Source organism: Schistocerca americana, chromosome 3 (assembly GCF_021461395.2).
Source record: "Schistocerca americana isolate TAMUIC-IGC-003095 chromosome 3, iqSchAmer2.1, whole genome shotgun sequence".
Lineage (NCBI taxonomy): Eukaryota > Metazoa > Arthropoda > Insecta > Orthoptera > Acrididae > Schistocerca > Schistocerca americana.
In genome coordinates, this window is record NC_060121.1 from 569,035,544 (window position 1) to 569,049,470 (window position 13,927).

A 13,927-nucleotide genomic window follows, 5' to 3' on the forward strand; every position below is an offset into this window, starting at 1 on the left:
AGAACATATTTCATTAGTGAGTAAATGTACTGTGAGGCTGTTGTAAGAATTCCCAATGTTTTAAAAAGATGCCTACAAGATGTGTGACTATGAGCCCCACACATTATTCTAACCAATTTCTATTGAGCAGTGAATACTTTTTGTCTAAGTAGTGAGTTATCCCAAAATATTATTCCGTGTGACATAGTTTTGTTTTCACCCATACATGTTTCAGCAATTTTTGTGTTGAAAGGTGAAATTCCTCTCCAATTTTCTTAGCAAGCATGGAAATATGAAGAACTGCAACATTCATAACATAATTAAGATCATGCTATTGTCTATTTAGCCAAACTTTGCAATACGAAGTGCTGGTGTAGAAGTAACTGACCATGTTATATCGATTGATGGCAATACCCGAGTTCCTCATACCACCTGGGCTAGAAAAACTAAATCTAAGGAACACAATAGTTTCAATCCAGACCCGAATATTTCTAAATCTCAGAGATGGCAATCAGCACAACCTGTTCAAAGATATGAGTGGTGCTTGTTCTAAGACACCACTTACAATAAAGCAGCTGGGACATACACATGAATAACTGTGGTTAAAGGAAAAGAACAGGGCACTGCACGAATGCAATAGTGAGAGCTAAAGATTGGTGCCAGATGGGGACTCGAACCCAGATGCTCCAATTCTCTAGAATGGTTACTGCGGTGGCCAGACCCAAATTACAAACTTCCCGCTAGTACTCATCAACAGGGACCTGAAGTATACAGTTCATATTGTCATTTAGCAGTGTTTCTGTCACCTGTAATGTGTTTACTACAGTGAATGGCAAACAATGTGTTACCGTGTTATTTGCAATGAGGATTGGTGAGCAGCCCATCCATATTGGTCGATCAATTTGTATTTGTCCCCCAGAAATCAAGTGATCAAGGCTGTTACTTTATAGTACTAAAAGTCACGCAGCATGAATGTCTGCACTGGATGTTGGGATATGCTCTGTTCATATTCTCAATCTGTACGAAGTATATGTAACAGTCATTGCTATTAGCTGTGTGTGTGTGTGTGTGTGTGTGTGTGTGTGTGTGTGTGTGTGTGTGTGTGTGTGTACATCACTGTGCATTATTTATACTTGTTTGTTAAGTGGTATACCATCTTTAAGAAGAGTGGCGATGTATCTAATTAGTATTTGCTTAATAAACGAACAATTACATATGAGAGCCACTGAAATGCAATGCCCAGAGTGATGTTTATGAGAATATCAACTTCTTAGATGAAATATTTGAACGGTTGAATAAGATTTTATCAGAGCTGAAGTCAATATTGCTAAATCAACAATCACGTGTGCTACAAGAAAGTAGCCTTCTGTCAGACAGTATAATAATGTAATGACTAAATTAATAAGCAAACAAATGCGACAAATGAAAAAATTGAAGAATTGCCAGTACGTTATTAAGTTACTGGAGGCAGGCACAAATTATTAACTAAGTAAAACAAAATATAATCACTTTCTGAAAATATAATGTAAGTGGATAGATAAAAACACATATTCCCCAAGTGGCGGCAGTGACATGAGAACATGCATATAAAGGTATTGAAGTTTGCAAGCTTTTGGAGCCAGTGGGTCCTCTTTCTGGCAGAAGGGTTGAAGGGGAAGGAAGAGGAGTGAAGGAGGAGTACTGGTGAGGTCTAGGAAATGGACAACAGTTTGGAAAAGTCGCCCAGGAGCCTGGGTCAGAAGACAATTACCAGACTAGATTTAAAACCTGAGAGCTTAAAGGTGGAAGATACTATAATATGCAAGACAGAGATTGCTCCCAAAACTTCATGCATGAGTTAATAAGAGTGGAAAGCTAAGAGCACTGTATGTGACAGAAGTGGGAGGGGGGGGGGGGGCAGTAAAAAGGTTGGGAGAGCAACAAAAAACTGTTCTAGGTGTGGTGGGCAAAATGTTGGATAGAATGGACCTCATTTTAGGGCATGATTTTAGGAAGCCATAACCTTGGTAGAGTAGCTGATTAATACAGTCAAGACCAGGATAATATTTGTAGGATCAGCAGTACCAGGATTGGATATGATGGCCTGGGAAACCTGATTTCAAACTAGACTGGTGGCGTAATTATGTCCACTGAAGGTCAGAATGGTTGTGTATTGCTGTAAAGAGTTTGCACCTGAACAAATATGTTTGCCTTGAATGCAAAGGCTGTTTGTTCAGATGCAGAATCTTTACAGCAATACACCACCATTCTCTCTTCACATACCTAATATGCAAGACAGAGATTGCTGCCAAAACTTCAAGCATGAGTTAAGAAGAGTGCAAAGCTAAGAGCACTGTACGAGGTGCATTCAAGTTCTAAGGCCTCAGATTTTTTTTCTCAGGACTGGAAAGAGATAGAAACATGCGCATTGTTTTAAAATGAGGCCGTGTTTATTGTCAATACGTCCCAGAGATGGCAGCACTGTACGGCAAATGGAATTTTACCGCCAGTGGCGAGAATGAGAACTGTTTTAAATACTTAAAATGGCGACCTTTTCCTTACTTGAACAGCGTGCAATCATTCGTTTTCTGAATTTGCATGGTGTGAAACCAATTTAAATTCATCGACAGTTGAAGGAGACATGTGGTGATGGAGTTATGGATGTGTCAAAAGTGCGTTCGTCGGTGCGACAGTTTAATGAAGGCAGAACATCGTGTGACAACAAACCGAAACAACCTCGGGCTCGCAAAAGCCGGTCTGACGACATGATCGAGAAAGTGGACAGAATTGTTTTGGGGGATCGCCGAATAACTGTTGAACAGATCGCCTCCAGAGTTGGCATTTCTGTGGGTTCTGTGCACACAATCCTGCATGACGACCTGAAAATGCAAAAAGTGTCATCCAGGTGGGTGCCACAAATGCTGACGGACGACCACATGGCTGCCCGTGTGGCATGTTGCCAAGCAATGTTGACGCACAACGAGAGCATGAATGGGACTTTCTTTTCGTCGGTTGTGACAATGGATGAGACGTGGATGCCATTTTTCAATCCAGAAACAGAGCGCCAATCAGCTCAATGGAAGCACACAGATTCACCGGCACCAAAAAAATTTCGGGTAACCGCCAGTGCTGAAAAAATGATGGTGTCCATGTCCTGGGACAGCGAGGGCGTAATCCTTACCCATTGCGTTCCGAAGGGCACTACGGTAACAGGTGCATCCCACGAAAATGTTTTGAAGAACAAATTCCTTCCTGCACTGCAACAAAAACGTCCGGGAAGGGCTGCGCGTGTGCTGTTTCACCAAGACAACGCACCCGCACATCGAGCTAACATTACGCAACAGTTTCTTCGTGATAACAACTTTGAAGTGATTCCTCATGCTCCCTACTCACCTGGCCTGGCCCCTAGTGACTTTTGGCTTTTTCCAACAATGAAAGACACTCTCCATGGCTGCACATTCACCAGCCGTGCTGCTATTGCCTCAGCGATTTTCTAGTGGTCAAAACCGACTCCTAAAGAAGCCTTCACCGCTGCCATGGAATCATGGCATCAGTGTTGTGAAAAATGTGTACATCTGCAGGGCGATTACGTTGAGAAGTAACGCCAGTTTCATCGATTTCCGGTGAGTAGTTAATTAGAAAAAAAATCGGAGGCCTTAGAACTTGAATGCACCTCGTATGTGACAGAAGTGGGAGAGGGATAGCAAAAAGCAGACAGGTCCACTGGATGTAATTACCCCATCAGTATAGTTCAAAGGCAGATTTCCCAGGCCATCACATCCAATGTTGATACTGCTGATCCCTCGAAAAACAACTCAAGAGCACCCACTTGTCACTCAATACTATCCAGCTATTTCAACAAAGCTGTGACTTCCTAAAATCATGCCCTGAAATGAGGTCCATTCTGTACGACAGTTTGCCCACCACACCTAGAATAGCTTTTTGTCGCCCTCCCAATCTCCATAATATCCTTGTCAGACCCTATGCTCCTTCTGCACCCATCTCAATACTCTATGGCTCCTAGCCCTGAGACTGTCCCTGTTGTAAGACTTGCCCTATGCACCCTCCTACCACCAGCTATACCAGCCCTGTACCTGGCAATTACATATTACCGAACCACCTGTGAAATGACACGTCATTTACCACCTGTTATGGAAACAATGTTCAGCCTTTTACATCACCATGACTATCACCAAGTTATCAGTCAGGATGAATGGGCTTAGGCAGAGGGAGTATCCTGTGAACACACAATATCCTGTTGTACAGTATGCTCCACAACATGACAGTCATGACATCAGTGCCTGTTTCACCACACATGCTTATGGATTCTTCCCCCATACACTAGTTTCTCAGAACTTTACAGGTGGGAACTGTCACTACATGGCCTTGGTTCTTGCCACCCACCTGGCTTTAATTTATGTTAATTCCTTTGGTCTCAGGATTTCTTCACAGTAACTATTCCTTTCTTTACTCCCTTTTAGTTTTCTGTATCTTTCATTTCTGACCTGTGTATTTTTTGCTGCTTCGCTCCCACCTCGATAACGCACAAAGCACTTAGTGTTCTGCTCTCCTTTAACTCATGCAGGATGTCTTGGCAGTAATCTCTGTCTTGCATATTACACTATCTTCCATCTTTAAGGTCTCACATTTTCAAATCTTATCCAGAGCAGTCCACAACAATCACTCTTTCCTTCTCACCCTGACCGGCAAGTCTCCCCTGACCTGGGGTTCTGGGTGACTTTTCCGAACTTGATCCCTTTTCCTAGACCTCATGAGTTCTTTTCCTTCACCCCCTCCCCCCTTTCTTCCTATTCAACACTTCAGTTCCAAAAGCCTTCAAACTTTAGTACCTTCATATGCATGTTCTCCTGCCGTAGCTAGGTGAGTAGATTTTTTACCCTATCCAGTTACATTATAACTAAATAATACATTATAACTATACATTATAACTAAATAACACACAACTCTCTCACAGTTACAGCTACACAAAGATACCTAAAATGTCTCAGCAAAATAACTGCTTGTTGTAGTACAGCAGACATACACCAAAAACTCAATAAACCCATTAAAACTAAAAACTGTGTAACAGTTTTCATGTGTTTTTACATATGACATTCTGCCATGTGTTGTTATGTTGATGCATAAGTTTGTAACATTTTCTATCTATTCGAAAGTTTCCACATCATACACACTTGACAATTAAGGAAGATACAAATTTATCATTAATATCTTTCTACATTCTGACACTGAAAAACATAAACACAAGTTTAAAGAGCAGTTTCACATTGAAAGATAGAGTCGTGGAGTCTGCAGAAAAGAGAATAGAAAAGCTTGCGAAGTGTGGATGATGCACTACTGAACTTCTAATTAACATCTTTTGTTATGACAGTAGAGTGCAGATATATACTGTGTAATTCTTTCATGTAGTTTTCTCCAACTTTTCTTACTGAACTGTTGCTAAAAAAGGTTCTGGTATTGAATTTTAGCAGTGATTCTTATGTTTACATATAGTATAACAATGGAACATCACTTTATGTGTACAAAGTGACTGATTCATTCTATACAAGATTTCCACAAAACGCAAATGTCATATGACGACAGACCAAATACAGTTTATTATTTTAGTTACTGACTGATGAGTGTAAATCATTGTGCATCAACTATTTAAGATGACATACAATAGTATTCCTCAATCTGAAATACCATTCAGCTCAAAATAACCCTTTCCAAAACGGTTAACCAATTCTTCTTATAGGAATTTACTGCCAAAATTATCTTAGCATATTGTAATAATGTGTTAGACCACATCTCATTTCCCTTCCTTGTTCCTCAGTTGAAGTGAAGCAGCGGAATGTGTTAAACGTATGTGTGTTTCCCAATGTGTAAGATTTTTTAAAAATGGCGAAATCCAATGTGTATTCACAACACTGATAGCAGCAAAATCAGTTCAAATAACAAATGCAACATAATAAGTAAACTTCTTGCAGTTGTAATGCAGCTAGGCTGTAAACATGTACTACAAACTTCTGCATTAACATAACATTTCAGTAAAATTACAGCAAAATTTCATTTTATATTGTGCTTCCCGGAGTGTACTTTCCCAAGATTCAAATGAAACAATATTGACAAAAATGTATATTATTTCATAAAACTGTTACTGTGGCCACCATTCAAGAAGGGAGATACCAACATATGAAACTGAACTTTCAGACATCATAAACTGTTTTTGGCAACAAGTATATAGCATATATCCCACAAAATTACAGTTAAATGGGAATTCTTTAGGAAAAGGACACTGTTTACGTCTCAAGACAACCACCTCCAGAGATGCAACCCAGTGCATTTAAACTACCATCTACAAAGCTCTAACAGCAACATCTTTAAGCTCTCTACAACATCAATAGCTGAAATAAATACTTTACCAAGGAGATGATCTCAATAAAGTTCCTCCTGTGAAGAAAAAAATGATCTTAGGCCATTTGTGCACCACTGAGAAACAATAGTTAGTGTAAATTTATTAAAAAATGAAATGAAATGAAATTTAAGGAATACTTTACAGTACTACATGTGACTCACCACTTGATGCTAACCTAATTTCACCGTGAAAGTAAAAAAGAAATGAGAGCAGAAATGTACAAGTGTCTGAAAACCATTTTCTAATGGTATGAGTAAATATGGATTTCTTCTTAAAGGTATCAAGAAATTTAAGCTATCAGCTGCAATCAATTTCATGCAAAGCAATATGCTGAGCTTTTAAATAGTTAGAAATTGGTAGCATTCATAAATACATGCATTAGAATAGCATGTACTACAGATCACCCAGGGAATACTTACAAGAGAACAAACATTTTAAGGCAGAAAGTGTAATAACTATGTACAAGAAAGCATAAATGTGGAGGAAGGAAGCAAATGTGTGAAAGACGTGCACCAGGCCAAAAAAATGTCATTAATGAAAGAGATGACTGAGAGGCTGAATAAGAGGATACATGAAAACAGTGAAAGGTTTTGAGGAAAGTATATGACTTGTAAGAATATCCTAAACAAATAAAAATAGCAGAACTTAAATAAAACTCTATCAGAAAGATTGCTCCATCATAAATAGTGGATGAAGCAGAGGTGCTGAATTGTAGTAAGAATGACAAACAGAAAATTGTACACATGAAACACATTCCCAAACAGGAGAAAATGTCAGCACACAAATACATTCACTATAATTCATTTTCTGTAGGTGAGTATGAAGCTTAATCTGCTTCATAAATGACAGTAACTGTTTTCTACCAGTACAATACTAAAATTTGCTTTTTTCTATCAGTACTGTTCTAACATTTGCTTGTATCATTAAACTTCACAACAGGTGTAATGTGAAGACACAAAGGCAGTGATACACCCTTCAAATTAACAATTTATACTATCACCTTCCTCCTTTTCTTCCTTATCAGCTGAAGAATATATAATATGCAGAGTTCCTGTGCAAAGCATAAAAACTGTTTCATGCTTACATTTCTGAAATATCCTTTTTAAGTGATATTAAATCTTTTGCCAAGTTAATTATTAAATAAGTCTGCTTGGACATTATAACATGTGGCATTACAACAGAATCTATAACAAGAACTTCAGATTATTTATACTTCTTCAAATCAGATATTCTTGTTGTGTTTTTATTTGGAGGCCATATATGTTATGCACCTTCCAAAAAACACAATCTGAGCATTCTATGTAACATGAGATTAAACCACATGGTAACATTATTTCTCATTCCCACTCTAGAACAAGGCAACAATTTACTCAGCTGCATTCTTACCTGTGAAATCTATGGCTATAGTGCAATTCAGCTGTGTACCTCCTTCTTTTACATAATCAAGGAAAGAGTAGACTTTTTTGTATTCATAACGGAGAAGCCTCACCTCTCCAGAATGTTGGTATGACTGGTTTTTTGCCTGAGGAACGAGAAAGAATAAAGAATTGCATTACTTCTTAATTGCTACACAATACTGGAGATTCCTCTAGGACTCTGAAAGCTGAGGTAATTTCATATTTCCAATTTATTTATTTATTTATTTATTTACAGGTACAATGGTGTAGTTCGCCATTATTAGGCCCTTCTTTAAGATGGGCAACTCCACAGGTGCCAATATTGACTGGCCAGTCTGTCTCTTCATATCATTTCTCAAAAATTTTGAGAAGTTAATTTACTCAAAGGTTGTCAGTCACCTCTGAAGTAATGGGACACTTAGCGATGTGTAGTAATTTCTAAAGGGCTACTCTAAACATTCATAATGAAAATTCTAAACAATTGTAAACAAAAGAATAGCAGCAATACAGAAGTCTTGGTACATACAGATATCATTCTTTGCTATTAGAGATAATAAATGTTCATGGAATATTTGATTCAGCACATACTTGGTTTAGTTACCATAAAAAAGTATGCAGAAATTTACATTAAGATTGTCAAGTCTATCACAGAGAGATCCACAGAAAATGCTAAAAAAGACATCTCTCTAGGAGAATATCATTGTCATTCCTTGTTTAGACACAAGGCAAAGTTCCAGGTTCGAATCCTGGCCTGGCATGTAGTTTCAGCCTTAAATAAGTTTCAGAATATTTATTTATTGCCAGTCAGTATCACAAGTTCAGATTCTTTTGGTCATTACCAATTTGGTTTATTTAATACACCATATTCAGATCTACAACAATCTAATATAACATATGTACAATATGCTAAATGATTAGGCCTACCGCTGTCATACTGGAAGATCTAAATATGGTTTGCTAAATATACTGAAAACAGTAGCCACCAAAAAATTGTATTTCTGAACACAAGGGTAATACTTTGATTTTAAATTATCCAATTTTACATTTTTCGCAATTCAACGCCATTAATTCATAGCCCCTGTGAAAAACCCACAAGATCAATGATAAAATTCCTTGGTTTTATGTTTCTTCCTAGTAAAATTTACTTGATTCTATGTTATTATACTGCAGTGATATGGTTTTTAAGCCTGGACCCCGCGAACATGTAAAATAGTTGTTTCATTGTAAATATTATGCTGAAATTACAGTAGGCATTCCACATAGTATGATTATGGCCGAACTACTGTGTTCACATTGTGTCTATGATTCACTGTTTTTGGCTACGGAGGGAAAAACTCGTCTTTACACATGATGCAAATACTGGTGTTCACAATATGATGAAGAGGATAGTTGCTACTTACAGTAAAGATGGCACATTGAGATGCAGACAGGCATGAAGAAATGACTGTTGCATAGGCTTTCAGTGAATCTGTTCTTCAGGAAAGAAAAACCCACACATTAACACAACCAAGTGTAACCCCCCCCCCCCTCTCTCTCTCTCTCTCTCTCTCTCTCTCTCTCTCTCTCTCTCTCTCTCTCTCTCTCTCTCTCTCTCTCTCACACACACACACACACACACACACACACACACACACACACACACACACACACACACACATTCACTACCTCCAGCTGCTCCAGCTGGGAGGGAGAAGGGAGGAAAAATGGGTAGCAGAAGGTGAAATACTGTTGGATGCACTGGTAGAGAGCACAATAAGTGTGAGGAGAGGTGAACTGTGAGGAGGTGACAACATAGAGGTGGTGGAAATAGTTGGGGGGGGGGGGGGGGGGGGGGGGGCAAGGGTAGGGACAGCTGGTCGATGTTACTGTACTCAGCATCTGCTTTTTTCTCTACTTTCCTGTGTTTCTTCATCAGCTTTCAAACAGCACACATACAAAGCCACACTGTATCAACAGTCTTGTCCATGTACAACACACAGCTACCTAACCCTGCAGATTGTTGGTATAGTATCTCATACCTCAAATTCTTCCTGCTGATAATTGTAATCATTCCTGCACACAAAATCATCCTGGTCTCAACCTACTATGACCTACTGTCACTCTTCTCTCCACCCAACTGTTTCCATCCCCTCTGTCCTCTTCCCCACACCCTCATTGTGTGCTGCTCTCTGCCTATGCACCCAATGGTCTTTCCCTCTTCTTTGCTCCTCTCCTGCTCTCTGTTTTTCCCTTCTCTCCCTCAGCCACAACCTCCTGATGATGTGTCATGTCCTGCCACCTCCAGTCCCACCCCCAGGCAGCACTGATTCCTCTTCATCCAACTGTACCCTGCTATCCCTCCCCCTTACCCACACCCATTCTAGATTGTTGCTCCTATTGAACACGTTTTAGCTGCAATATGGCCAGAGATAGTTGCCATGTGTGTCATGTGTGTGAGGTGTGCTTGCTTGTATGTGCATTTTCTTTTCTAAAGAAGGCTTCGGCTAAAAGCTTACACGTAACAGCAGTTTCGTCATGCCTGTCTGCAACTCAGTGTGTCATCTTTACAGTGAGTAGCAACCTATTATTTCATACTATTGTTGATATTTGAACCTGTACTTTCCATTGTTTAAATACTTGTGTCGAATTGAACAAAAATGTGAAAGCAGGAAAAACACTAAACACGTTTCTGTGAAAGTTAATAGCATATTTTGGAAAATTGATCTGGCTTCATTCATTCATTTATCATTTTTCGTAGATACCATCAATGAGGAGAACATTTAGGGATCTGGAACGAGTTAATGTACGTATTAACAAAAGATGAGGAACTCACAGAAACCTACTCCATGTACTGTACTAACAGCAAAATATTACTATAGTGATTAGTGCTATTCATGCTCATGATGGCTAAATTTAATCAAGTCAATTAGGAAGAAAGCTACTAATTTGAAAAAAGCTGCTGCCTCCTCAGTTTCGCTGTGCAGCTGCCATTTATCTGTTATTCATAGCTTAATATTAACTGACCACAATGGTGTTGTTCTGCCTTATTTACAGTACATTACTACTTGTCATGCAACTCTGCAATGAACAGTCCTATTTGCCATGCAGCTAACAAAACTTTTCATTTCCTTCGATATTCAGATAATTTTTATGAAGAGTGGCTAATGGGTATGTTTATAACTTTCTTTTGAACTGGCAGGGATTCCAAATTTCTTGCTTTGTGTTAAATGGAAGCTTGCTGAATACCTTCACATCAGAGCACATAACTCCATTCTCAACCCTAGGCAATGAACAAAGTTTACATGAACATTATTTCTGTTTCTTATATTTAACTGTGTAAATCACAATTCAGTTGAAACTAATTTTATTATTAGCAGCAAAAACTGTAACTGACTAAACAAATTGTGAAACAACTGTAAGAATTCCAAGTTCATTAAAAACATACAAAATGTGTAGTTATTTTCTTTACACTATGCTCTTATTGCTTACTTCTGCTGAATAAACAATCTGGATAACAAGGAGAGAAAATATGTAAAAACAAGCATACAATTTGTCCTTACGCCAACATAACATGAGAGATGCATCTGTGGGTACAAACACACTGAACTGAGCTGCTTTACCAATTTATCTAAGTACTGACTCCATTTTAACTTGTTACGTAGCTGGACACCTAGGAATCCCAGACACTGCATGTCATTTACCATATGAAGATTAATGTCTACTTATGGTGTTAATTGATCATTATTGCTGGCCTGAAATGGCATAAGATGAGTCATGAAGAGATTAAGACTTACACTCTTACCAGTGAACCACGTGAAGGTGTTGCCAAGTATCATCCAAGCTGTGTATGCTACGGCTGAGTTTGGAGCCTTGATTAGTATGCTTATATGATCGTCAACTATTGCAAATTTTGAACCATCCCTTAAAGTCACTGGAAGGTCATTTATGAAAGTTGGAAACAACTGCCTTCTGATATTAGTTTCATGCTTGAGAGACAATCTGTTAATGTGACACTCTGCTTTAGTTATGACAATAATATTCTATTCATGTAAATGGATGCCATTAATGTGATAATACTTTTGTTTGCCAAGTACAATTTTGTGAATCAAAGTGTTTGGGAAAGACACAGAATATACCAACAGGATATTTTTTTTTGTTTAGCTCTGCTAGCATTTCATTTGGGAGGTCTTGCACTGATTTTTCTGTGGAGAATCGTTTACAAAAGACAAACTGAGAGGCAGTTAATTCTCCTCAGTTACACAAGTCAGTATTCTATCATATGTCACTTTCTCAAACACTTTTAAAAGGATTGAAAGGAGGGATTAGGTCTTTCATTAGAGGTGGTTTTGCTTATCTCCACAAAAAAGGTTCCCCAATTAAATCTACATAGCCTTATTAAAGCAATTTATAGCCAGTTTATGAAGCTTAAGATATCTCCTGCTGGTGACCTGTTAATTGTCAGTACTACAAGCTTGAGTGTTACCTGATCCACTATTGTGGCACAGCTTTCAAACAGCTATGAGCACATTTGTTAAGCTGATGGTCCCGGCACTTATTTCCATTTTGTACATAATATGTAGCCCCTTCCCCTTTTTCTTCTTGGTTCTACAGTGGTATGATTTGGTTTTTGTTCATCCAGATGATACTGTTCAATTTAAATGATATGCATATGGTGTTCTGATATGCACAACAAGTCTGCTAAAATTCCCTACATCCTTTCCTTTTCCTAAATGGATATGAGAAGTTCATTCTTTTTATTTAGATGGCTTCTTATGTTTTGATGGAAGACACTAAATGCATTTTTAATACCTTCGGCTTTGTCCAAGCTGCATAATTTGTTATACTAAGACCATTTAAAATTTCTTGATTGTTGACACTTCATATTTCATCCCCATCAATGCGCAAGTCGCCAAAGTGGCGTCAAATCGAAAGACTTGCACCTGGTGAACGGTCTACCCAACGGGAGGCCCTAGTCACACGACATTTACATTTTACATGCTTCACAGCACTTAACTTCAAGCCCAAACGGATTGCTGTTGCCAGACTACCACAACAATTGGTCAGTTCACTTACAATTCCTTGTCCAGCATTCTTTCTTGATGTGCTTGGATCCCGATCATGGGACTGGCACTTTTATTTTGTATTTTATCATACATTATAAACAGACAAAAACAACATACATACACAATGATGCTAATTTAATACTTATGTTTCACCCAATGCACTAACCAAACACTACCAGACACTTCCCAACATGACACAATTCAACATCACATATACACTTATCATAATCACAGAGATCGGCTTACATTAGATAAGCTTCACATGATATTGAACCAAAGTTATAAATATACCTGCAAACTGTAGTGTTGTGTCGCTGCGCAATGGTTGGCATATACCTCACATGTAAAAGGTCATGGGTTCAAATCTTGTCAAATAACAGATTTTTAAAAAAATTTTTGGATCTAATCAAAGGTGTCTGATCATTATTTTTATTCAATTAATTGATTTGAAAGTATTTTTTTTAATTTGAATTCTTTGTTATGTCATTTTCATCATTGTGTTGTCTTTATTTGCTCTCATTTTTTTCCTATGATTATTTTTTCATTTGGAATCTACTTGTGTCACCTATAATGTGCAGCAATGTGCCAATGGGGATTGCTCATCGGTTGGTACCATGGCAGCTCATGTAGCTAGTGTAACGATAGTTTCAGGCAACCAATGAGAGAGATAAATTACAGTTTGCTTTTAGTGCTGAAATTTGAATTTTTTCAGTCTTGAGTTTGCTCACAGACATTAGCTTTAATCGCCTTGAGCAAAGCGATCGTGATTTTAGTTTGCCACAGATTGTTGACTGTCATTTTTTCAGGTACATCGCACATCATGAGGCTGTGGTTAGTTTAGGACACGAGTTGAAATTCAGGGCTACAAAACATGTCATCTTGTGCAGTTCAGTCAGTGATTAGTTAAAATCAGCTGTCTAAAGAGCATCTCGCTTTTCTGACATACCTCATGGCAGCCAAGGTGTTCCATGTTAACACCATTTGATAACTGAGTGGTAGCTGGTGTGGGAACACTGTAGCGGCAAGTAACAGACGTTAACTATCAAGTAAATTTAATTACACTGCAGTAGCTGTTTCTACAGTAACTATATTTATTCTGCAGCTCTGCATTTTCT

The 13,927-nt window shown here is 38.3% G+C and overlaps 1 protein-coding gene across 1 annotated transcript in view; it reads right to left on the reverse strand.

The window, feature by feature from the left end:
* The window catches only part of LOC124605795 (copine-8-like), a 204,133-nt gene that overhangs the window by 65,721 nt on the left and 124,485 nt on the right, over positions 1-13,927 (reverse strand). The window contains exon 7 of the mRNA XM_047137687.1: positions 7,760-7,895. Within this exon, the coding sequence (XP_046993643.1) occupies positions 7,760-7,895 (136 nt within the window). The remainder of the gene's footprint in view (positions 1-7,759; positions 7,896-13,927) is intronic.